Below are 27,717 nucleotides of genomic sequence, written 5' to 3'. Positions count from 1 at the left end.
AAGGATTTTGTACCTGTAAGATGTGTGTGACATCTCTATACCGCATGTGAAAGTGTATGTTTGAATATGTGTCACCAGTCAGGCTGTCTTGGAGGGGCAGATGCGTGGGAATACCACCTCATTGTGTCATAGGATGGATAGCTGAAACACATCCAGGTTCAATGTGAAGGAAACTGTTGAGCAGAATCTCTCAAGCAATGGATAAGAACTATACTCAATGGGTAAAGTTTCATGCTGGGAAACATAATTTAATAAATCATAAAGTTCTAATAGACGTCAGCAATCTATACAGATCAACAGGCAATAATACACAATCTAACATTCAGGCTGTTACCAAAAACTCACGTAATGGCTAATAAACTATATAATACCGAACAGATCTACACAATTGTGTCGGTTACAAATGTATAAAAATAAAGCCAACCCTTTTGAGGGTTGTATGCTAAAAGGAATGAGAGCAAAGATGCATAGTAGTCTTATTTTTCCCTGTTATAGAAAGATTATGTGTCAGTGTCAGGTGCTTCAAAGCTTAACTATTGGATGACTGATACGTCATCTTTTTCAAAGTTACTTTATGATACTATCATTACAGTCACAATAAAATAATGAAGTTATTTAGCATATTAGCCATTACATTGTGATCCGACTGCTACTGTTGATATACCTGATACACATAAAATGTCCCCACATGCAATTGATATAAAATTGTAACTAATACTGTTGACGTACAGTAAGCATGCACGGAGAGGCCGAAGATAAAGTCTACCTGCTCATCACAGGGTTGTTTATGCCATATAGGGGATCAGTGTGATAATCACTGACAATAATATCCATACTACTGTAAACAAAACAGTGAATATGAATGAAAAGATCGTGTGTTATTAACAGAAACAGCAGTATGAGAGTGAATGTGTCATAATTTCAATCAAATAATTGATTTAAAAAATATGAATATGCTGAACTCCTTAGCAAAAATCGTTTAGGATGGAATGACAAGAAGAAACCATAAAAGAAAGATGGAATACAGCGATGGAAAGACAAGGTGATGTCATTGGTGATCAGACAGTCAAGTGTCAAGTAACCGGAACTGAAATAAATAGAAAATGTGAAAAATAGAAGCAGAAGTCCAGGATATAAGAAATGTACCACGGCTCTTGAAGGTACGGTACAAAGAGAAGGTGTACCAAACATTGAATCGGTGTTGCTGTTGAATCAAGCTACATACATTTTACAAGACCACACGTAACAGTAAACTCTACGTATGCATGTTTATCTTAAATTGATAAAGTATGTGTTCACTCACTCATCAAAGACGTCTTCAGTGTCCATTCTGCGGTAAAATTTGGCGAGTTTCACACAAAGAATGATGCTGGGAATGAGAAACAGACAACATCCTCCCAGACCAAACCAGAATGTGTTCTGAAACACATAAGCAGAGAAAAATCCATTAAAAATAATATCTCTAACCTTATAATAGCAAATAAAAACAATGTCTTGATGTGATAATCTCTGTGTAAAATGTATTGGCCTGGTTTGCAAGGACATTCTGTGCATACCATCAAATCTCCATCTGCCAAACATAACCCTTACCACTGAGTCAACAATGAAGCTGCATGCTACAATCTCCAGCGAGTCCACTAAGTTTGCGATGGGTTTGCATTGGGCTACTTCCATTTCCAGCTGCACATACAGAGATACATCAACAAACTACAGCTTCAACATGCATGTTCTGTGACTTTATCTTGGTATATTACCAAATACAGACATAGACATCATACTCACAGAGTGGCTGACCCAATCAGTGTATTGTGTAAAATATCCCACAATGTTCTTTATGAATTTATTTGTTTCCTGTGATAGGTGAAACAAAAAAAGGTGTTCTCAACAATACACCCGCACACCTGTTTATGTTATATACAATTTAGCTAATAACAGAGCTATTCAAATAGGGATTCACCGATACCACCAGTACGAGTACCCATAGTACTTGCCGATACAGATGGCTGAACCGATGCCTGTACCGTTTCACAACATAGTGAGACTATTAAAAATAGAATAGCTTCATAATTACAAACAACTCCACCTTAAACACTTGATGAAAACATTTATAATTTTATGTGCCTTGTCACAAACTTTCAAAGCAAATTTCAGTCAGTTATGTCACATGAGGTATTGGTCTTTGCTATAGGAGCATTTTTACGAGCACAAGTACGAGTATATATTAAAATTTTAAGTCTTTGATTTAGATTTTAAATGATTTGTACAGTACCTGTCGGACCACATGTGAGGCATTGTTGGAGATGAGATACTCTGCTGCCTCAATGGCACTCAGTACATTAGTCACTTTAGTCTAGAGCACATAAAACAATTAAGAAATATGCAGTTATGTTGATGTGTGAGTGTGTATATTCACATATTTATAGTATATATAGACACAAATCTATGAATATTGAATAAATGTCACTGCATTCATAAAAAAAATCAAACCTAGTGGCATTTATTTAAAGACAATATAAACCAAATTGATCTATTATCTATCTCAATTTTTTATTTCAATAAATGCAACTAGGTTTGATTTTTTTTTTTAAAGTTAGCAGTAACTAAGACATTCTTCTAACTAACCCATTCTTCTAGACATTCTCATACAAGTTGGTATGTTATATAATGTAATTATTAAATGAATCATTTAATTTAATATAGTTAATGTCTTCTTTTGATTATTCATTATCGAATACTTTTTACAGTACAATATTAATTGTGTGTGTGTTTACTGGACTTACAGGCAATCCCCTGGATGATGTCTGAAGCAGTCTGATGCTCTGACTTAGAGTGCCCTACAAAAAAAACCACAAAAACACCCACAATCTGTTCAATCCATCACTGGTAGTCACAAACTAACAAAACCCCACAGTAACACAGACAGCACAAACACAATGACACAATACAATAAGATTAAATACACTTGTAACATGCCAACACAAATATTTAAAGAACTAGTGTATTAACGTTACTCCACATTTACAAAAACACTGCATACGAATGGCAATTTTGGGCTGTCAGGTCACATATAGCAACTATTGACTTACCCTTGCTTTCACAAATTTCTTTGGTCCCATTAAAAAATAAAGACAGGGATTGATGTAAGAGTAAGGAAAAGCTGAGATGAAAGATAGTAGTGTGCATGTGGTTGTGTTTGTTTTACCATGGCCTGCTCCATTGGCACCACTTGTTCTTTGTGGATCTGTCTGATGCTGCTGGCATGACCCTTTAATGCATTCTCAAGAGCCCCTCGTGGCTAAACACGAGGAAAGATTACGATTATTAATCTTGAGGATCACAGGTTTTACATGTTTTAGACTACATACTAAGCTCAAATATTCTAAAATAAGTTTAGTCACATTCCCATAAGCACACACACACATCACTCTGTTTCCTGTAAATGTGTGTTTTACTCTCATGAATGCATTGCTTGTGTCCCTTCACACTGGAAGAGAGACCACCAAACATGTTCTGATTACTGACCTCTCTCTGTGTTAACTGATGTAAAGCAGGCTTGAATTTTAGCACAATAAATAATAAAAAATGTATATATAATATATCATATTCTATAATTAATTATTATTATAATAAATACAATAAATAAGAATCGTTTTTTAACCGATTGGAACTTTATGAATATATACCAGTTGAAAGTGGCAGAATACATACTTACACCCTGTGCAGTTTCATTTGCATTAGACTTACCAGTAGATCTGCTTGAGCCTCAAGATCATTGGCGTAAGACAGAAGATCCACAACTGTTGTTGCTTTATTTACCTGCCAAACAAATCAAACCTTTAAAGAAATAGTTCACCAAATTTTTTTTATTCTGTCAACCGTTACTCACTCTTATGCCATGTTTTGGTTTAATTCGATACGTGCGTCTACGTGCATCTACGCGTTCACTGAACATGCGGCACAACTCCTTGTCCAGGCCCTGGTAATCTCAAGGTTGGACTACTGCAATGCTGTCCATGCTGGTTTTCCTGCAAAGGCTATAAAACCACTTCAGCTGGTTCAAAACGCAGCAGCACGCCTCGTCTTACAACGGCCCAAATGGGCTCATGTGACACCCCATTCATCTCTCTCCACTGGCTACCAGTTGAAGCCCGGTTCAGATTCAAGTCACTGATGTTTGCCTGCAGGACTATCACTGGATCTGCACCGGCATACTTTCACACCCTACTACACTCCTACACCCCATCAAGAACCCTGCGTTCAGCAAACAAGCGGCGCCTTGTAATACCTTCTCATAAGGGCATTAAATCGCTTCCTGGTGGAACATTAATAAAATAGTAATTGCAAATATAATTATTATACTTGCTTTTTAATTAAATACATGCACAAAACAGGTTTAGCATGATTATTTTTCATCAGCACTTGAATAAAACATATAGCAGTTGCTTCTGAAAGAATCACAGAGGCAACCAGCTGATGAAATTCAGATGAATTCCTATTATTGGGCATACTATAGCATAAGGTTTGCTGCCTTGTTGTGACACTGTTGTATGTAGTACCTCTGTTAAATAAGCCTGATAGTTGATTTCCCCGATGCCTGTGTTAGCAAAGGCGATGAGGTTCTCTTTGCTCTCCTGGTCCAGGAGAACTATTCCTTGGAGATCCACATTTACACTGTTAAATATTTTAGCTAGTTCCTGGTTATACTGTTGAGAAATAACAAAAACACAGTCAAATTAGTACAAAGGTCAGGCTCACATAATGTGAAAGGTGTAACAATAACCTTTAATCTGAATTTAAAATGAATGATAACACACCACTGTGACATTGAGAAACGTGTTGAAGTTGAAATTTGTCTCCAGTTGTAGCGCTGAATATAAACCATAATTCTCATGACAATCTCTATGAGAAACAGAGAGAGAACAGTAAATCTCATAATGAAAGAAAAATGTACATGTAGTCTTTTAAATAAGTACTTCAAGTAACAATTGTTTAAAGGGATAGTTCACCCAAAAATGAATTATTCATCCTCAAGTTGTTCCAAACCTGTATACATTTATTTGTTCTGTTGAACACAAAAAATATATTTGCATGAATGTTATCAACTGAGATGCAACCATTGACTTCCACACATTAGTTGAAAAAAATATTGTAGTTATTAAGTTCTAAAAACAAAAGATGATATTTTGAAGAAGTTATTGAGTTCTAAAAACAAAAGATGATATTTTGAAGAAGTTAGGAAAACAATCAGTTCTGCAGCACCTTTGATTATCATTTTTGTAGGGCTGGGACGTTATATTTTGTGCAATTCCTATGCTCAATTTCCTCAATGAATTACGGTTAAATGCCGCAACATTGGAAAGCCAGTGAGCGCTCACTTGTTCACTCATTCACTATTCCCTATATAGCGAATGCTAAATAGTCCACTATAGGGCGAAGAAGTGAATTAAAATGAGTGAACAATTTCGGACACTGACGCAATATTTCCTGCGTCTGACAGTACTGTCGCCGACATTAGTCACAATGCTTATATTACATATGGCTTTATGAAGTTTTGTAAAATGGTAAAGTTCACTTTTATTGTATTCGTTTTAATAAAGGGAACAAAGCAATGTTTGCCACGTTTATTTACTATTACATAAGTGTATAAACGTACATTCTTGGCATTAACGGTCACGCTCTTCCAACTGATTCTAATCAGACGGTTGATTCGCATTGTATCATGGGAAATATGAGTGAGCGAGTTTACATTGGATGTACCCTCAAAGTCAAAATGCATTGTGGGTAAAAAGTAGTGAAAAAAATTAGGAAATTAAGTAGTTGACTGGTTTAGGACACTACAAAATGGTGGACACCCGATATAGTGCACTGGTAGCGGTTTCAAAGACAACACAGTTCCAGGAAATGCCAATGGTCATATTGGATCGCTGTTCTTCAAAACTATTCAGGTATTTTCATAATAATAAAGTATATTTATAATGATAATGTTTGACGGCTGTTTCTTTTTCAAATGCACGTTATAAACGACTCAATCTCGTTGTGATTTTACATCAAGCAGTACTTCCTACTGATATAAAGGGGCGTCGTTCCTGGAAGGGCTGTACATAAAACACAGAACCGATTTCAGAATCGATATAAACATGTATGATTAGTGTGAATCGCAATATATATCGCCCAGCCCTTATTTTTTTTACTCCCCCAAAAATCTCAGTTGCTAACATTCTAATAAATATCTTTCTTTGTGTTCAACAGAACAAAGAGATTCATACGGGGTTTGGAACTACATGAGGTTGAGTAAATGATGACAGAATTGTCTTGGGGGGGGTAAGTCCCGTCACTTCCTATGGTTCAAATGATAACAAAAAGGTTGTGGGTTTGATTCCAAGTGAATATTCATATTCATCATTTTGAACTTTGGAAAAAAGTGCATCAAAAATTTAATTATTCAACAGCCCTATTTAACAAGCTAATATTGTGTATATGCAAAGATTAAAGTAAATTTTAATACTACAGAATCAACCTAATTCACACCCAAAACAATTCGTCTTCACAAATGTATACACACATACATATTTACCTGTATATACTACCAAGGGTGAGGTCGATATTTGGATTTTGAAACAGCATGCCAGGAATAAAGTTCTTTTTGGCAGGATGGACCAAGTACGGTGTATCTATGATCTGTAAAGTAAAATCCAGTTTAATCAATACAAAATATTGATTTTATTAATATAAAAAGTATAAAGATTGTCATAGCACAGTTTTATATCAACATTAGTATTAGACAACATTTAAGTCATACTGACGAATCACAACGTAGTCATTCATGTGCAGGACATTAGTCACAGACAGGACTTTTGATGTATGTAAGATAGTGTTTGTGAATAAAAATAAATGTGTGTTTGATGGTGAAAATTTTATTATTCTAAGCACACACACACTTACAAACGCTGTCTCTTGGATAAACCTGAGTTTAAAAACTAAACTCCCGTTATAAAATTATTTATCGAGAGTTATTAAATACATTGAACTGTAATAAAAATTGTTTGCTGAAAATGTTCTTGATGGTTTATGTACAATTCTAAATCTGTTGTGTGCATGTAATCTACTATCATCTCTATCCTTTTTTTATCAAGCAAGTACTATGTCTATACCTTGAACAGCAGTCTGTTAGCCAGTGGCTCACACACAAGCTTCTCAACGTTTCCTCCAACAACAAATGAGGTGACTACAACTCCCATGAGCACCCAGGAGAAGATTAAACTGAAACCGACAGAACTGACCACCATCACAAAAGAAAAGAGAAATGTAAGCAGGCGTTAGGACTTTGACCACAATTATTACATACTGTAGAATATCATTTTGTGACGCTGTTTGATAACTCACGCCATCAGCAGATTTCCTCCGGTGTTGGACAGACAGCCACGTGTGGTTGGTGTAGCGTTCTTATCGTAGCCGCACGATCCACACAGCAGCCCCAGGAAATTAAAGGCCAAAATCAGAACAACCATACAGCAAATAACAACACACCCAATCCACCTATAGACAGAGACATAAACATACGGAGCAGAAATGAAAGTGTGCTTTGCATTTGACTATATATATATATATATATATATATATATATATATATGTATATAATATATATATAAACCCAAATAATAGTCTGTACAGTGGAGTTTACAATGATCATGCACCTGTAGAAGTCTATCTGGTCAATCTTGGGGTAAAACGCTTCAATGTTCTTCTGGCTGTCCGTCAGGAACTTGGTGAAGTTCTCAAGTGCTGGTTCCACAGGAAACATCTTTGTGAAGCCAATGATCTCTACACCCGATTTATCCAGCAGCCCTTTAACTTCTTTAGTAGAGAGAGAGAGACGAAATAGATCAAGTCACGTTGTGTGTCGATAATTAGCACAATCCATCAAAATCTTTAAAATCAGCACAAAAATGTTTTTGCAAGATTACAGTTTCACCTCCCAGGGAATGCAGAGAATGGATTGATAAAATGTATTCTTTGAATCCAAGGTTACTGTTAAAGAGTCATCGTGAATGAAAATAAACGTTGTAGCAGAGGTGTAAAGTTCTTGAGTAATTTATTCTCAAGGATCAAGGATCTTTACTTTGTCAAAGGGTTTTTACTTTGGAAAAAATGTACTTCCATACATTTTAAATCATAGGAAAAGAAGGTGCTTTAAAAGGTGCTTCGATGTCATTGAAGACCCTTTTGTTTCCGTAAAATAACAAAGGTTCTTTGTGGCGAAAAAAGGTTCTTCACATTATAAAAAGTAAGAAAGAGAGGGTTCTTAAAGTGGGGGTCACAAGGCCGCGAAGCCGGGGATGCAAGATGATTTCCAGAAATCTTTTTTTATTATTAGAAATAGCGTATGTAATCTTAGTCAATAGGTGTAAAAAAATATAAAAATGTTAATTAATTAAAAATTAAAATCAGGCAAATAAAAAGCCTGACTCCTGATGTGATTACATCATATAAATGACATTAGCAACCACATTAAGTTAGTTGCAGCAAGTCCGTTATTTACAGCACCACGTTAAACAGTCACATGTGGACGCAGATTATTTTTCAGGCTCTAAGTTTAGGATAACCCCCTTATTTGTCTTAATGAAACGTTGATTAATATCGACCAAAGACAACGCAGGGAGGCCAGCGATGGAGGGCGGAGAAGCACTGCAATTTCAAGGTGCCATTGTGCTCAGGTATGAAAGAGACACATCCATCAGCACTCCAATCAGTTTGATGAAATTCGACCATCTGCAGTAATAATTTATGTATAACAAAATGTAAAGTAATGAGTAAATAACTATAAAATAATATGACTGTGCTCATTGGTGTTGTCATTATGCGCGTTTGGGTAGAATATGTGCAGGTGCACAATTTGGAGCAACGTTTGTATACTTTAACCACCTCCGAGGATAGTGGCGGTCTCGAGTCACTGGCACTGTTATTTTGGGGATTGCGGGCTGAAAAGTTTGGGAACTCCTGCTTTAAAGAACCTTTGATTGAATGGTACTTTGTGGAACAAAAAATGATTCTTCTATGTATATTTTACATTTAAAAAGTGCATTAGTGAAGTAAAAGTGAAGTAAAATTTTCCCAAAGTAAAAATACTCTGATAAAGATACTTAATAAATGTCCCTTTGTAAAAACCATCAAGTACTTTACACCTATAGTATTTATAATACATATATACTGTAGTGAGTGGCTCAAAAATGGGGTATGAGGGATATGTGGTGCATGGGGCGCCGCACGAGGGGAGGCGCCATTGTGTCAAAATATTATTCTACGTTTTTTTATATAAAATGTTATAAATAATAAAAATTATTTCAAATGTTTACACTTATACAATTATACTTTTGTAATGAGTTCAACAAATATATTTTATTTATCACTACCCTAATTGGGGTTTTATTTAGATAAGCAAAAAATTGTTTAGCCTTTTATCCAAAAAACAATCGTCCGATTATTCGATTATCAAAATAATCATTAGTTGCAGCTTAATTTATTGTGCATTTCTGTACATTAACTTTATATACTTATGTCAACTATGTATTGAAATGATTTAAATTATAACTAGAAGGACTACAAAGGTAATATAAAACGTCCACGGATCTTTTATCTGTGCGTTGTCTGTATTGGGTTGGGGTACCCGATGGGGGGTCCACCAAAACTGATCTTGCATACCCCTCAGAAAATGTGCAGTTGCGCCCCTGACTGTAGAACATATTTAATGGTTTAATGTTAATGTGTTAAGGGGGCTCAGTTCTTGACACTTACTGGGAAGAGCTGGATTTTTTTAAAGATGAACAGGTTCCCGCATGCATAGAAAAATGAAATGATACACACCATTAAAAGTTTAGTAGTTACAGTAAGAAAACATGTCAGTAAGAAAAAATGACATAATACAACAAATAAAAAAGAAAATAAATGAATTGAAATGATCCAAAAGGAAAAATATCAAATAATAAAAAAGTATTATAAGTCTTAAGGAAAAAGAGCCAAAAAAGCTAAACTGTGACAGTTTATTTTCCAAATTGTAGCCAAACATTTTTGCTCAGATGATTAAACCGTTAGTATAGCAAAACCATAAACCCATTAGTATGTTGAGGTCAAACTCTGTTTGTGTGTTATGCTATAGGCAAGTAGAGTATGATGTCTATGTATGCAGCTCCCTATAGGTTTTGGAACGGAGCTAGTTTGAGTTGGACATACAAATGCATGAATGAATAAAACCTTTCCACTCACCCGACACAATTCCTTTTGTCTGTTCGGTGACCAACCTTGGTGTGTCATTAAAGGAAGAATAGCCCTAAAGAAATAAATAAAAGAAGGTGGTAAAAATCATATTTTATTGCATTTGGCTTACAGATGTTTTGCATATCCATCTGACCTTCTGTACTATATTGCTGAGGTCTGTTTTAAGAACAGCATCCAGATTGGTCAACTGGGCCTCAACACCAGGCAACTGTTGAAATAAACACAGGAGTCACAACTGACCAACAATCTGTTTCAAATTCCTCACGTTTCAGGTTCTTAAAGGTAAAGTGTGTAATTTCTCACTATAGTGGCTGATTGGCTAAACCGTTCATTATAAATAGAATTATAAAACAAGTTACAATAGCCAACTGTTGAAGGCTAAAGCACTTCCTGTTTCAGTTTTTTTAACATTACACAAACTTTAGAACAAAATACAAGCAACCCAACATTTGAACTGAATCAAATGTTGTTTTCGTCTTCTAAAATGGTCCACAGCGACAGTTGGTGACTCTAGAGATACAAATATGCATAGGGGAATAGGCGTTACCCCATGAAAGTTTGCACTGAGAGCGAGCTGGCCGAACGTTCCACGGATGGTGTTGCAAGTGTGTGTAACGTCTCCGTTGGAACAGGCGGGGTCATTGAGTGTGTTTGAGAGAGAAGCACGTTCAGACTGGAGAGAGTTCTGGAGTCTACCCGTCCCTTCCTGCAGGGTCTCCAGTGACGTCGTCACACTTTCCAGAGCTTCTTTAGCCTCCCGCATGGCTGCATGCACACACAACACATGAATTAATACACATGCAGATGATACACTAATGGACTTGTGATCTGTTGGGGATAACTACTGTAAACATAAATCTGATCACAGAACAGTCTTTTCGACCTCTAAACCACATCTTTTGTATTATCTTTCTTTTTCTTTTCCTCTATTCTCCATTGTACTACCCTAATGCTTGAATGTTCTGTTTTGATTTATCAATAACAACTCTTTACAAAACATGGCGGGGCTGTTTGAATATGGTATTTTGGAATTTCTAGTTCTGGAATCATTGATTCCTTGCTGTCGATTTCCTTTCAATTCCCTGTTTTACTCCAAATTTGTATTTGTTATTCAAAATTAGCGCATTTATAATGCAAAAAATAACCTCTGCTTTTCTTTGATCCAAGGAATGGCTTGTACGTAGTGCTAGGCAGTATGACCATACATTTGTATTACAGTATTTTCCAGATTTATACCGGTTTCCGGTACGCGACGGTATTTTTTAACACATATTATACTGATTGAGAGAGGAAATACTGCAGTTGATTGACTTAAAATGCTCTTTTATGCTGTCATATGGTGAGTAAATATGGTAGAAATATGCCACACTAGTGTTATATAGGTTAGCAGGTCCAACAAAATGATGCTGTTTATAAAGAGGTTGCACTCATGAGGATGCATGACAGTTGCAGTCAAAATACAGAACCTTTTAATTGTGCAAATTTTGCAAACAACTTGCAACTACACAATGTAAACAATCCCCTGTTATAACAGCAAAGTTAAGACTACTTTAATAATAACTGAATGCAAGTTTTCCTTGGTAGCACCACATCTATGGATAGCACTGGTGCTCTCAACTTCAAGAGAATGTGGACCCACCCGAAAATTAATACCTTCTGTCTGAATAGTTGAATACAAAGTAGTAACAATTTTACCATTAAAACATGCATAAAATTGTTTGTGGTCAAATAGAAAAATTCACACAACACACTGTTAATACACACCAATACACAAGACTGCTTATATCAAGAACATATAAAATAACATACTGCAAAAAATCATTATCTTTATTCACATTTTTCCTGTTCAAATTTCCATTAAGATATTAAATTAAGTGTAACAAATGTTATTTGATTTATGTTTTAAACAAAGAAAATCTAATAGGGGAAGAATAATGAACTTAATAATCACTATATTCTCTTCAAACAGGCCTTAATACTTTGCACAATATTGGTTATCTTTTTCAGGGGGAATTTATTGAAAAATACTGATTATGACTTTCTGCAGTACAACAGCACTTGCAACATGCACAATGTCTATCCTCACTGAACACATGGATAAAATCACTGACTTTTACCTTTAATAGCACCCTCCACTTTAACTTTTAGCCACAATAACAAGCCACAGAAACAGAGATCAGCAAATTATATAAGTATAATATCAGCGTCAGTGTATGAAATATATGGACATGCACAAGATCAAAATTGACAGAGAAAACATAAAGGAAGGAATACAAATAGCATGATATTACACTGTTTAATTGTTCTGCATAAAAGAGGTCTGAAGTCAGTTCTATTTGATTTGCAGGAATACAAATGTAATATAATATAATATTACCACAATATATCCATATTATAACCATAACCGTACCAAAAAATCTAACATTTTAAATATAAACACTTCTTAGCTGAAGGTAATTGAATTAGAGTCAAATTTAAGTAAGTGTTAAATGGCCCGTATGAACAATATTTCTCTTTTGGTTCTAGCATTGTTTCTGTTCATACCTATGACTCTGCCACTTTTTGTGTGTTTTTGTATGGTGACATTTTTGTACCTCCTGTCATGCGAAGAGTGTTATCTAAAGCCGGTACCACTTCTCTTTCCAGCTGGTTATGAACACGTCCACCAAGCAGAGTTCCGATATCTAATAAACCACATTAGAAATGAATTAACAATGAATCTCAAACATGAGGTAAGTTAAAACATAGATAAAACTGTGGAAATACTCACTGTCTAAGTCTGATAACACTTTGTTTTTGGCTGTTGTGTATTGCGCAGCAAGATAGTCTATTTGCTACAAAATATAAACAACACAACTCATATGATTTGTTTCTAAGATTATTACAGTAAATACACTGTAGCATGAGTTTATCTCTGTGCTAATGGCTTACAGCTGGTGTGTAGTTGGCAAATGCCTTCAGGTCTCTTATGTTGGTGCTGACAAAACGTCTGGTGCTTTTAATCTGAGAAGTGATGTTCTGGTTTGCTGTGTAGGCGACTGCCACTCCCACTCTGTAAAACAAAATAAAACAACACACAAATTGGTGGAAATGTGGCCATATAACACACCAGAGATGTGCAGTAATAACAGACAACCACTGTGTGGTGCTGTGGTCATGCTACAGCTCAGATTTCACTACAGCTGCTCTCAGAACAGCAAAAAATGTTATTGAATCTGAATACAATCACAATAAGGGAGTGCAAAATCATATGAAAAGTTTCAAGACAGAGCAAAGACAAAAAAGATAAAATAGAAAAAGAAGAAGAAAATTCAACAGTAGGGTCTTGTAAAAGATCAAATTAAATAAATCCAAACCTCCACTTTTCTCTTTCTACAAACTTAAAAATGTACGGAAAAAAAATTATAATTTTCTTAAAACACAAAACAAAAACTGCTTTGTCTTAAGGCACTTACACTGGTGAATGTGCAATTTTTCCATAATAACAATATTATTTCACAAAAATGTAACCTATACATCCATTATTAAATACCAAAAAACATCAAATGTTTTAGAAAACTGAGATATCAGATCAACTCTCTTTTCTCAAGTGTCAAATCGTGGTTTGCGTTTGGCTGGTTAGCATGGCTTAGTATTTCCCCTGCTGGTCAATGAATCTAACTACATCACTACTTTTCTTTGAGGCCCAGCTTCCAAAAGTATAAACGGGATGAGAATTTTTTATTTCTGTTATTTACTGCATTTTGTTGTACAACTTTTATGCTTTTTTGTTGCTAATACTAAGGCTAAAGGTCATATACTTAAACATACACACAAATATTGCAGAATACTGACATTTTAGTTGCATTTTATTTTCCTTAATGTGTTAGTTCACCCTTTATGAAATTGCTGTTAATATACTCACCACCATCCCCGTCGCCCAGTCAATCCAAGATGTTTTTTTTCAAATAATCGAACCCATTATAATAAGTGTGCCCGTTTAACAGGTAGGAAATACAGTATACAGAAAATAACACACACACATAGTTAAACTTTACCAATTGAGTGGTGCAGATACATATTAAATCTGTGGGATCTGATTACTGATTATTGCAAGACAAACCTCCCTTCCCTTTCCTTCACTCTCTCATTCCTCCTCTTTCTCGGTCCATCTTTATCTTTCAGTTTTAATAAAGGGGAAATGTGATTCAACAAAGGAAGCCATAGAGAGAAGAGAAGAAAAGAGTGAAGAAAGAAAGAACAGATTTGCACAGTCATGTTCTCTGCTACCAGTCCTCATCCTGAACAATTACTGCGAACCTCTCGTTGAAAGTCTATCAAGACACACTCAAACACACACACTCACTGTACAGTCTATGGCTCACAAACGTCCATTGTGACCTAGGAAACTGCTGTCAGCACTGTCACAGAAAAAGAAAGAGAGGGAGAAAAAGAGGGGGATGGGGTCTAGAAATAAAGAGGGGACTCTCTCTCTGGACGGACTCAGGGCTATCAATGTCAGACAGAATGTGTCTGTGTGTTTGTCATTCTAGACAACCACAGGTGCCCACCAGTCTCCAGCAATGTTGCACACTGACTAGAACAAACCTCTGAATTGATCATGGCTCTTATTTTTTTTTTAATTATCTCCTTTTGTCTAAAACTTGAATAACAGTAACATAAAGGACAAAAATGAAATGTATAATATATATATATAACAAACTTGTCAACACCCAAATTTGTTATTGACTCGCCAGTGTTTCCCATTCATTAATTCGACTATGGCGGTCCGCCTTGCACCGAGGGCAATGATTGGGCAACCGTGTTTTGGTCCTGAGCCTTTCACAGATGATATATAATGATAAAAATACCAATGTATCACTTTACCAATTGGTTGCTATCAGGATGTTAAGAAAATTCAAACCAGCATGACAAAAAACATCCCTGGAGAGGATTGCATACACAGCTTTTAATCAAATAACAAAAGAAAAGAAGAAATCAATGCGATTTTGTAGCTTTAATGAGGATTCTTCCTTATTTCATGTATTTAGCAGTAAGGACTGTAAAGTGTTTGAGAACTTGATTTAATGTTCTGTATATTTCCTACAGTACCTGTTAGACAGGCCCCTTTTATTATAGTGGGTTTGATTAGTAGAAAAAATATATATTTAATCAGCAAAGCCCAAAATATAGGGATGTTGACATTCATTCATAAAATGTTACTGTTAAAGAAATGTGTTGTTTCTCCATTCATTTGGAGATAAAGTGTGAAATTATTAGAATTTTAAAGCATATTTAAAATCATAAATCCTATGTGTGCTAAGTTAGTAAAAGTTTTTAATCGATTGACAGCACTGAAATAAACATGTTAAAATAAATAGTGTATGTTTAATTTCACAATGCGTGTGCGATTAATCCCAGTTAAGCATGAGTCACGACCCAATGACATCACAAATATGCTATTGTATACCAAAGGACCCGTTAACCTTGCAATTTCAAGCATTTAAATGATCATATAGTTAGGATAGAAAATAAAATACTTTATTATGTAATGAAAATAAGAAATCGCATTGGAATCTATTTTTACAATGTCATACTAAACGATAAAAACGTTATCTATCTTTCTATTTGTCATTATTCCTTATCAGTTATCAAAAGGGTAAAGCATACACAAACCTTCGCCCTATCTCAAAACTTGCATACACAAGCTAAGACCTGTCGTGAGATTTGATCGTAGCAAACGCTCACGTCCATTTTGATAAATGTCACGTTTTGCGTGAAAAGAGACCAGTTTCCGGTCGTAGGCTCATTTCATAAATGATGCCAATAGTGTTCATTGTCATGTCTTGGGTCTGGCACGCCTGTCCGTCCTCTGTTTTTGTCATTTTGAGCACAGGACATTGTTTTGACAGTTCACCATGTGCTTGGAGTCCATGTGTACCATCCCACCCCTCTCGTTACCTTGTTAATTAGCTCATCTTGGTTTCCCTCGGTTCACCTGGGTTCTCTTGGTCTTTTCCCTTACTCCAACTGTTCCTTGTTTCCTTCATACTTTTTGTGTTTCTCATGTCAGACCATTAGAGTTTTAAACCTTGTCTTGTCTAGGCTCCAGTGCTGTTTATCCAATGCTCGGTGTCTGCCTCTTCTCTGGTCTTTGTTTTGCCCCAGCGACCGCCCTTGGTCTGATTCACCCTATCTTTCATGTGTCCAGGGTTAAGGTTGTGTTCGTCTCCTCTCTCAATCCTGCTAGCAACCCCCCCCCCCACCGTTTTGGACCAGTATCTGATCATGGACTTCTACCGGCGAAGAGGTGAGCCCCCACCTAGGACGCCCGGTGGCACCACTAGAGGAGGGGTACTGTCAGGTCTGGGGGCTAGCACTTTCTTGTTTTCGCCTGTCAGTCCTCGGTTTTTGTCGTGTCAATCACAGGGCATTGTTTTTTTTTGACGGTTCACCATTCACGGTTTGCTTTTAGATTCTATTGTTTTTTCGGGGGTTAATTTATTGGACTTTTTTCCTACGGGACACTTCCCTGGCTTTGAGACTGCCACTTTTCCCCCTGGGCCGACCTTTCACTACCACCTCCCCTGGGCGCCACAGCCAAGCATTCAAGCCATCTGTACCCTTTTCACCCCTGGACTGTCGTGAGATTTCTCTGCTTCGGTGGTTTAAAGTGCCTTGTGATTTCACCGGAATTACTATATTGTGTGTTTTGCCGTGAGTGTTTAAGAAATTCTGTTATACCCTGGGTTTGTCTCCTGTGTCATTCCTCACAGTTTATCACCCAGAAGAGAGAAAGCATTGATAGTCTATTTCTAGATAAAATTAATCTAATGAACAAGTGAACTAATGAACTGGAATCACTGTTCACATTTTTACGCAAATTAACCGCCCTCTACACACACTATTGAGGCGTTCCGTTTTCATTTTCACCTTAAATACTTGATCAGATCGTACAGGCATTCATTTTCAACAAAATGAAGAACATATTTGAAAAATATTTAACTAAAGCGTGTTGTCCTAAATGTCGCTAAATATCAACTCTATTATTATTGTACAATGTATAGTTATAATTTATTTATGGCTGTGTCAAAACGGAATGGTGTTTAAATATGGACTTCGAATGAGCCAGGTGAAATGGATTTGAGGAAGCAGGTTATTGTGCTAGGATGTAGCTAAAACGTGTAATGGGGTTTAATTTTTTAGGCATTCCTCGAGTGGAAGGGATTAAAGGGGTGATGCTCTGAAAAGTGAACAACATATGTGCTAAATTAGAGACAGTAAAAGTCAGTGGGTCCAATGGAGTGAATCAGAGATGACGTATTTTTGTATGCAAACCCCGGAAGCGAATTCCCATTTAAAGACTTCCGGTTCCATCGTGTTTTGAATGGGTTTTTGGTAAATCACCTGAAATAAGGTATAGCTAACAAACCTCTAAATAGTTTCACGTTTTAATCTAAAACATAAAACACACTACTAATAACCCGCTTGTGATTTTTTAAACCGTTGTATCTTTAAAACAGCGGTAAATAAATTAAACAAGTTGCTAAAAGCGACTGCTTCCTTTGGCGGGGACGTAAGACATCACCACGCATATAAATCTCACAAATAATGCAACATGGGCACAAATATCTCACATCATTTGTTGGGGATTCATTCACAGACAAGGGAACCCGTTTTTAAACAAGTTTGAGAAAGCTGTCGGAGGCTTGGTGGTGGTTGATAGGAATGCTGTCCGTGGGTGAATAAATAAATGGTGACTCAAGAATAAAATCTGAAAAGTCAAATCAGGAAACAAATGCCTAATAGTTAAGTACACACTCCAAAAGAGTGAGAAAGACTCACGCGAGGAAGATGGAGGTAGCGATGAGTGTGGCCATGTAGAAGCCCCGCTGACAGTCTGCATTCTTCTTATGTCTTTGATGCATTTCACCCCCACAGTTCTCACAGCAGCGGCACACACAGAAACACAGCCCCACCATTGGCATCAACATCACAAACAACAGCCCCACCACTGCCAGGACTATAAAGCCAATCTCATAGTAGATCGACTGAAGAGAAAAAATTAAATGAACACTAGGAACTGAAAGACAATATATAGATATTTTGATGGATCCAATTACCTGTAGCAATAACACAACATTCTCTGGCTGCTTTGCCATAGTTGAAGAGATATCATTGGTGTGGGTGATTAAAGTGGACAGAAACATCATAAAGAGAGAAAAACCACTGACTTTAGACAGTATATTAGTACAGTATATCTATGTTATTAAAACATTGCAATATTGCCATTACAGATCAGCAGACTACACTATACACAGCTTCTACACTGTCAAAAAACTAAACTGAAGGACCTGCAAATATAACATCACTCCAGATCACACTAAAACACATGCACATGCACAGACACAGAAATACACACGCACACACACACACCTTCTTGTAATCCTCCAGTTTGAGTCCTCCCTTGTTCTGCTGCATAACCTGAACTATGAGATCTGTAACAACAAATTCACAAGATTATTTTTTTTAACAGAAACGTTTTGGTTGCTATTGGGGTTTGGTTGGAATCTTTCAGAACTAATCAGATGTTTGACTGGTTCAGGTAAGAACATGTAAGTTAATGGTCTGGGCATATTATTTCCATAGAATCGTATTAATGGTGTAACTGATGAAATTAAATGAGAATAATGAACTTTAACATTTAGGATCACCTCTTTGGTTAAAGGGGATGGAATGTGAAAGTTTCTCTTTGACATAATGAACATACTGTATGAAACAATAACATGTTATATTAATGCTAAATTAAAGGGATTTTTTTACAAGAATTACATATTAACATGACACTTTTGTAGAATAGAACACAAAAAACAACTCGTTTCATGAAGTATTTTTAACAATTAGGCCTACTGTAGCACCCGCTTTCTGTTGTAATGTTACATTTCTTGTTTTGATGTAGTGAAAAAAAATCACTAACACTTTTCTTTTCAACAGGTGTAAATGATGTGCGTGGGGGTACAGGGACATACTTACAGTATATATATATATATATATATATATATATAGATAGATATATAGATAGATAGATAGATAGATAGATAGATAGATAGATAGATAGATAGATAGATAGATAGATAGATAGATAGATAGATAGATAGATAGATAGATAGATAGATAGATAGATAGATAGATAGATAGATAGATAGATAGATAGATAGATAGATAGATAGATAGATAGATAGATAGATAGATAGATAGATAGATAGATAGATAGATAGATAGATAGATAGATAGATAGATAGATAGATAGATAGATAGATAGATAGATAGATAGATAGATATAAAACCTGTGTATAGTTTGCATGCATGTATTTACATAAGGGGGACAATGGAACAATGTACACATTTTCAGGACATTGAATTCACCAAAGTGTCATTCACCAGATTACAATGTATAGCAAGGTTATTTATAACAATAACATGAAATTACTATTTTAACTGCTAGAGAGATGCTCTCAACAGACGGGTTTCTTTGCACATACAGCTATTCAAACGTTCTTTTTAAGAACAGTATGTGTATATTCTTCTTCCAGACTCCTAAAGATCACATAAGTACTGCCATAACAGTGTACTCCACTAAAAAGTACACATAAGTATTGATTGCTATAGTGATGACAAAGTACTTCACTTTCCCTTTAAAACGCAGGTTTGGACCTTAAATAGTGCCCTTACGAACCATCAGCATACATTATCGTCACTATGCCAGCTTATTTCTGATGCATGCCATGTATTATTTAATACCTTTATTAATCAGTGCTAATCTTATTGTGTTAATCTTAATAAACATTATTTTTAGTTGCCGTTCCTGCTTGGCACTTGTGATTGGCCGAATGTTAGTTCACTCAAATCACTTGTGTTCGGAAGGCTGTGTCCTCCGGAGGTCTCATTTGAAGCCTGATACGTCATGGAGACTGTCTCGTTTCATAAAAGCAGGTAGGACACTCTGTGGTCACCCTTCTAATGCGACCTACTTTCACGAGAATTCGGAGGACACATGAGGTGTACCCTTAGGTGCTAGAGATAACCCACAATTCTTTGCGTCAGCCAACATCTGTTAAATAAAAGTGTGTTGAATAAACAGCATAAGCTGCACATTCAATCATATATGTGGTGTTTAAATGTGAACAGTTTACAATTTGTGTTAAGTTTTTTAAATCTTAGCAGGCATATGTAGTAAATAGGTTTACAAGCGTTTAGTGATTTTTAAATGTTTTAAAACAGTAAGGCAATACATTTAACGTTTGTTTAACTCTTTTGGGGTTGTTTAGGGTAGAAAGTAACCAACTTTTTTACCTCTTAAAATCATGTAGAAATCATTGTAATTATTTTGACAGGTGTGCGAGAGCAAAGTGTTGTCTTAGCAACGTGGTATTTCCTGGTTCCTCTTCTGCCAGTATGTCCTATGAAGGACGTGTCAAAATTGTAGCTTTTTTCTTTAATGCCAAAAATCATTAGGATATTAAGTAAAGATCATTTTCCATAAAGATATTTTGAACATTTCCCACCCTAAATATATAAAAACTTTATTTTTGTGAGTGGACACAGCACAATCTCTAACAAAAATGCCCGGAAACACACATACAAACTTAACTCGCTGTTGCCCGCTTTCTGAGAATATCCCCCTCAAATTTGGTATCTATGTAAAGCTTAGAATTTCCACCAACAGGTGAATCTACTCTCGAAAACATCATTACAGCAGTAAGCCAAAAGAGCCTTCAAACAAACCTGTTTCTTCTTAGCAACGGCCTACTACAGCGTTTAACAACTTCAAAGACAATTTTCTCAATATTTTGTTTTTTTGCACCCTCAGATTCCAGAATTTTAAATCGTTGTATTTCCCAGAGTTTGATGCCCCAGAGATCTCTTTTGCTTACATTCTTCCAAATAGCTTTCCTCATGTTCAAGCAAACAAAGACATTTCTTTAGCAGGTTATCCCATAAAACGTTATTTTGTGTGGAACTACATTTATACATATACATTTTCATTTAATCCATATGACTTAGTCTTTGATAACTTATAAAAGGGAGAAGGTAAGTGGTTTAAAAGCTTTAAGGGACTTACTGAGTCACCCTAATTCTTCTGGCACAGTCATAGTATCACACACCTCTTACCTCATCTGAACTTAACACATGTATGTGTATAGAAAGATATTTTATCTAGTAGCACTCACACAATATATAAAATAAACAGTAATGGTATAATCAAAAATTCCATATCAGCAATGCACATAGCGATAGCACAGGACTGAATAGTACAGTGCAATAGCACTGACAGAAAACGGCTTCAAAACACACTAAATAATCTCTTAATGAAAATGTGAGGGTTTGATTTAGGGTTAGACGATGATTTAAAAATAAATATTATTATATTCTATAGTATAAACAGTAGAAGTCAATGGAAAGTCCCTCTAAAACAGCAAAGCAAAGTTTTAAGAGTGAAAGACTCTCTGAGGAAAGACTATTATAGGCCACATTTAGCAAATGAGTCACAGAGTGGTCTTAAAGGGGCTCTGATACTTTACGTTTTGTAGTCATAACAGAGATTTCGATATAACCCTTTTTTGTAAACAACTAAGTTCACATGCTTAAAGCACATTTATTCATTTAGCAGGTGCTTTTCTTAATAGCATAAATTGCATGTAAAGGCATAAAGCATCTAAATATATATATTGTGTAAATTTTTTCAATCACTTTCTTAAAGTACAATGCATAAAGGAGAGGTAAGCTGCTGTCTTGTATCAGGACCCATTTACCAAACAATTTACCACACAAATACATTGTTGTCACATGACCATCAGATTGTGCCTGATGAAGACCTAATGGTTGAAATGTTACAATGTTTTATAAAACTGTAATCTCAGGGTAGAGACATTACTCTTACTCTTTTTAACTTCTTTTGCCTTTTTTCTACTGCACCTGAGTCCAGTAAAGAGTTTGGGATGTGAACACTTTTTGTATTTTTAAGTCTTGATTCAATCACAAAATATTTGGCACCACATTAATAACTGTATGAACATAAAACAGGTGTTAATGTGATCATGGTGAGGTTATAAACAAACAGCGTTATCATTTTAAGAAATGCAAACTTTACGTCTGAGATGTAAATGGATTTAGTGTTATTTTTGTATTATTATTCAACGGCGTCGAGCAGCCGTCTGTGGAGCTCTTGGATTCAGGGGCCAAAGGCAACTTCTTGGATGTCTCTCTGGCTGAACGTTGGGGAATTCCAACGGTCACAATGTCTTATGCTCTCTCCGTCTGCTCGCAAGAGAGAAATCAGATGGCAAGAGTCACCCATTGCACAACTCGTGCGTCTTCTTGTTTCCGGGAATCACCATGAGGAGATTGTGCTGTACCTCTTGCATTTGCATCTTGCACCTATCGTCCTCGGGCATACATGGTTGGAACAGCACAACCCCCACATGGATTGGCATTCTAATAGCATTCTACAGCAGAACCTTTCTTGGTGTGTACGGACCACGAAAATCTTGAGTACGTCCGTTTAGCCAAGACAATCAGCTCACGACAGGCTCGCTGGGCACTCTTCTTTGATTGGTTTAACTTCACTCTCTCGTACCGGCCGGGTTCTAAGAATACCAAACTCGATGCTCTCTCTCGTCAGTTCGAGAGTCCCGAGGCAGAGCTTGCTGCCTTTACTATCCTTCCTAGGGGGAGAGTGGTGGGTGCTCTCGCCTGGGGAATCGAATGACGAGTAGAGGTGGCCGGACGAGGGGGGAAAGTGCCACTGTTCATGCCGGCTGCACTCCGTCCCTAGGTCCTCCGGTGGGGCCACGAATCCAAGCTGGTCTGCCATCCAGGAATTCGGAGGTCGCTGGCTGCCATAGGTCTGCGATTTTGTTGGCCCTCCATGGGTCCGGACATCAGATAGGTTGGTGTTAGCTTGTTCTGTCTCAATGCAAGACCTCCAACCTATTGCCCCCCGGGCTGCTCCAACCCCTCAAAACCCTCTCGGCCGTGGTCTCACATTGTGAACTCTAAATAAAGGTTTTTGTGCCTGCAACTGATTCTCCGACTACATTCCTGTCAAAAGCACTATAATAGATCAATGGATAATGTGGAAAATCATTGTTATCATAGTACAAAAAGACCAAATGCAGATGACATCAGATGTTTGAATGTCATTCAAAGCAACAGCAGGCTGTGTAAACAACAGTGAGCTGAACTTATGTAATGTGACCAGTTTGTTTTAATGTGGGTAACCTGAAATCTGAATAATAATAAGAGACAGGTGTGCAACAAAAGTGAAATAAATTATGTGTAATTTTTTAAATTTTACAATTCAGGCAGAAAAAGATGAATGTACAATTCGCAAGGATATCTCACAGGTAAAAAAAATATTTTATATCTAAACAAAACTCTTTCAAGCCTTTTTAAAAACAAAAGATCATTTCAATGTCACTGTGGTGAGTAGGGCGGGACGAGAGCCGTGAGGGAAAGGCGCGAGGCCGGTAATATGTTGAAACGTATGCTATGTAAATTTTCGCTGGCAAAATGCAGGCAAAACATTCTGTCCGTATGTGTGTTTATCTGTGAGAAAGTACGAAAGATATCTGGAGAGGGTATCACTGGTTAAAATGACATATGCTTAATCCTATTACAGGGGTCTTTTGGTTATCCAGTTAAGTGGTCTCTCTGTAATGCTTTCTTTCCTCATTTCCCCCACTCTTTCACCAAAACGGCATGTCTTTCGCAACTTTTCTGTAAAGCAACTTTTCTGTAAAAAATAAATAGTATATAACTTAATAATTGTCCTTTTCATATAATTTGTAGAACTTTTATATCTTGTTTGTTAAGTGTTTGGTTAATCGACTAAAGGGACGGCCTACACATGCGCGAATGTACAGTACAAGATCAGGATGGCACCACCTCCGCCACATTTTGAGCCAGGATAAACCCTGTAACAATATCACCAGATACTTCAGATTTATTTTTTGATTTACATCACCACCCTATTTGACACTTCTATATGACAACTCTATCAAAATATACTGTACATTAACTAACCCACTGAAAAACAAAATAACTTCCCATTTACACACACACAGACACAAAGACATCATAAGTGGGTCAAATGGGTGTTGCTGATCTCCCTTTCTATAAATCACAGGGCATTTTTAATCCAGAGATCAGTGATATTAAGCTTCAACTGCACTGGGATGCAGGGAATCCCCTCAGATTAACCCACAGACCCAGACTGTGTATACAGCCATCCATTGTATCATCTGTTTACTCCGCTCATCTCAGACAAATGTAATGCATCCAGTCAGATATCTCCATTACATTCTTCTATCAGTTTATGAATTTCCACAATAACTCCATAAATTATTTCTGTTTCACTGATCTAAAGTCAGTCATGTTAAACATGCTAAAGGGATTGTGTGTTTGGGTTTGTACAAGGGCTGTTCACTCATACAGTATCTATTTGCCATTAGCCGGCATTTACGTTACATATACCTGTAGAGCATATGGCACATAGATTAAAAGATTACATGACTTGGACAGGCGACTCATAGAGCAGATTGGCTAATTGGTTAGACAGCAGGGATTTAACACTGAAATCCTCTACTGTAAACACACACGTGCACACACACATACACACACAAACACGAGTGGCCTGTTATTCTCAACATTCTGACCTCACTAAAAATCCCACTTGATAACAACCTGACCTTAGATAGAGATAAAAATAGCCGTTCTACTTAAAATACATTTATAGACTGTTATGTTTTTCTATACTACAGTTTATTGCACAAATATCCAGTCTCCATACAATATTCATTAACTCACTGTATAAACTAAGCATGTCAATGATAAATTACATTCAGAACATTTGCATTTAAATTAACTTTCCAGAACTTTCATTATATTAAAGGGACAGCTTATTGCTCCCTGAACTCTTTGGAAAAAAAGCGTCTGCTAAATGAATAAATGTAAATGTAATTTGTGGGGACTGTTGGGGGACTCATGACCTATAACCATGAAATGCATCACTTGGACTAAATAATGAAGAATGTAATACACAGTGTTGGGTGTTACTAGTAACTAAGTCATTATTTACAGTTATTTAATGAATTTTCCCTTGAAAAAGTAAAGTAAGGGGTTACTCTTATTTCTTTCTGTAATTTCATGTAGTTACTTCTGATGTAAAGAAACTAAATACTGTGTCCAATATTGGAATTGACATCAAAATTCCAATTCTAACTTTATAATCTGTGCTTTAATGTATCATTTTCACATATGTTATACTTTGGTTAATAATAATAATTTATGTAGTTTTATATCATTTATTTGAATGAATTAAAAGAGCGGTTTCATGTCTATGCTTGAATCACTTAACTAATCAAGTTTGTTATAGGTTTTAGAAAATAATGAGTAATGAGTAATTCAATAGTTTTTGGAGAGAGTAATTTGTACAGTAATCTAATTACACTGTTGAATGTGTAATTAGTAACTAGTAATTCATTACTTTTTCAGAGTGACTTCCCCAACACTGGTAATAGATTAATTTAACTGAATAATCAATATGAAATATGAAAAAAATAAGCAATATGAGCCTAAATATATTGCGAACTTCTTCAATAATGTTTATTTAGCATAGCATGACCTGGGTGATAAAATGCCATTTCTGCAAAAACTCGGCAAAGAGTTTCACCTTTAAAAGTTTACATATGGTTACATGTTATTCCACAGTTTTGATGCGTTTAAGCTATTTTTCTAAAATGTATAAACAAATAATATTTAGTGAGTATGTGACCAAACTTTATGACCGTTACCGTTTGCCATGGGATGTTGACAACACAAAGCGCAAGTATAGAAACCTTTTACGCACTCTCCAATGTGTCTTACCTTTAGGAAAAGGGTTGGGTTGAACCACGTACAGAAACGCGTGGACCATGTGGAAAAGAATACCTATGGCATCCGGTTCATAATAGGCGTGCGTTTCGTAAACAACCGACGGCACGAACCCAAAGTCCAACGTTTCCACGGGCGCTCTGAGCATCGCGGTGCGCGGAGAAGAATCCCGCCGCGGCTCGTGGGTCTCGCTACCCGTGAGACCCCAGCACATGACCAGCACGATACCCACTCTCCACATCACGTCCATCAGTCCGCAACGCGCAATTTCGACTAACAACGTGGGGACGGGAAATAAAGGGGCGGAAATTGAAGTGAAAAGAAAATAGATTTTTTTAAATGCTTTTTAGTCCTCGACATCAAAATTTAAAATGAGAAAAAACTAAACTGGGGTCATGTGATAAAAGAAAAATACAAAAAATGAATAATTCCAGCGGATTCGTTTACTCCCGACTTTCCTCTGATTGTATCATGGTAAACATCCGACCAGGATTGCTTAGGATGAGTTTTGCCTATTGTCCGACCGTGTTTCTCTGACCTGCGCCTCCCGCTGCGCGCTCACGGCAGATGCGACCTCTTCTGTCCATTGGCACGCACAGTGACTCCGTGCACAAGCGCACTCGATAAGTCTGTTAAGGGAAATCAAATCCCCAAACCAGTAAGCTAGTATGACTGGTTCTACTGCGTAAAAAAATGTGCATGCTTATTTCACAGTTCACGGGTTATAGAATACGATTTCTAAACAAATAAATAAGAGTTTATATTAGTGTAGCATTTTCTTTATTAACTTCATGAGGCTTTTTCATGAGTTTGCATGTATGTTGGTTGTTTTTCAACGTATTATCCAGTCCAACTCATGCCTTTAATAATAGCTGACAAGTTTATCATTCTTTTCAGCTACAGTGGTTCCAAGCATAGATGTTGATAATGGAAACATCAGATCTCTGTGTGCCATCTTGTTCAAACAAAACATTTTACTAGCAAATCATTTTCCACCCACAAAATAACAACATTCATTATTTATAGACTACATACCAAAATGATCAAAGATGAATGGTTATTGTAATAACTGAATTTCTTTGATTAGTAATGCAGAGCTCAGCTTCAGACATAAATACATAGTGTCCCTTTCAGTACACACGTTACAAAGTCAGTGGTGTGGGAAAAAGCTGCATCTCTGCACTTTGCCAAGACACTAGTCAAGTTGCTCTGTTCATTGAAATGTCCCATGGTTTCAATTGGAACAGCTGAAAAGGCTCTGTGTGGCTGTGTGTGTATGGACATGAATGCCAATAAAACGAGTAGAGAGAGAAGCCACAATTTGTATTATCTCAGCAATTTTGAAGACAAGAGTTCTAGACCAAGTTTGAATCAAAAGCTTATTTAAATCTGAAAATCAACATAAAGCATCTTTCAATTTTAAAGTACTATAACTAAACTATATCTACTCTACATTTCACCACATGGTCAAGTCTAAATACTACTCACTCTTTGTAATCATTTGAGGTCAAAAACACAATCGGTTTAAACAAG

The 27,717-nt window shown here is 36.4% G+C and overlaps 1 protein-coding gene across 1 annotated transcript; it reads right to left on the bottom strand.

Moving 5' to 3' along the window:
* Positions 1–71: 71 nt before the first annotated feature.
* On the bottom strand, positions 72–26,787 carry prom1b (prominin 1 b; the record flags this gene model as incomplete). The annotated part of the gene is made up of 26 exons (XM_079462935.1): positions 26,179–26,787; positions 18,688–18,749; positions 18,375–18,401; positions 18,097–18,302; positions 13,204–13,324; positions 13,043–13,106; positions 12,867–12,956; positions 12,390–12,413; positions 10,820–11,037; positions 10,406–10,480; positions 10,257–10,324; positions 7,695–7,859; positions 7,384–7,536; positions 7,152–7,275; positions 6,575–6,678; positions 4,815–4,899; positions 4,557–4,703; positions 3,745–3,816; positions 3,203–3,295; positions 3,087–3,104; positions 2,781–2,834; positions 2,270–2,350; positions 1,783–1,851; positions 1,591–1,680; positions 1,304–1,419; positions 72–141 (listed from the first exon to the last, which is right to left on the bottom strand). Exons 1-26 carry the CDS (start codon positions 26,432–26,434, stop codon positions 72–74), a joined length of 2,652 nt encoding a protein of 883 aa, XP_079319061.1. The 5' UTR covers positions 26,435–26,787.
* Between the last annotated feature and the right edge of the window lie 930 nt (positions 26,788–27,717).

Source organism: Barbatula barbatula (genome assembly GCF_947034865.1).
Source record: "Barbatula barbatula genome assembly, chromosome: 8".
Taxonomy (NCBI): Eukaryota; Metazoa; Chordata; class Actinopteri; order Cypriniformes; family Nemacheilidae; genus Barbatula; species Barbatula barbatula.
Note: the sequence above shows the minus strand (reverse complement) of the source record. Positions and strands in the feature narration are given on the sequence as shown.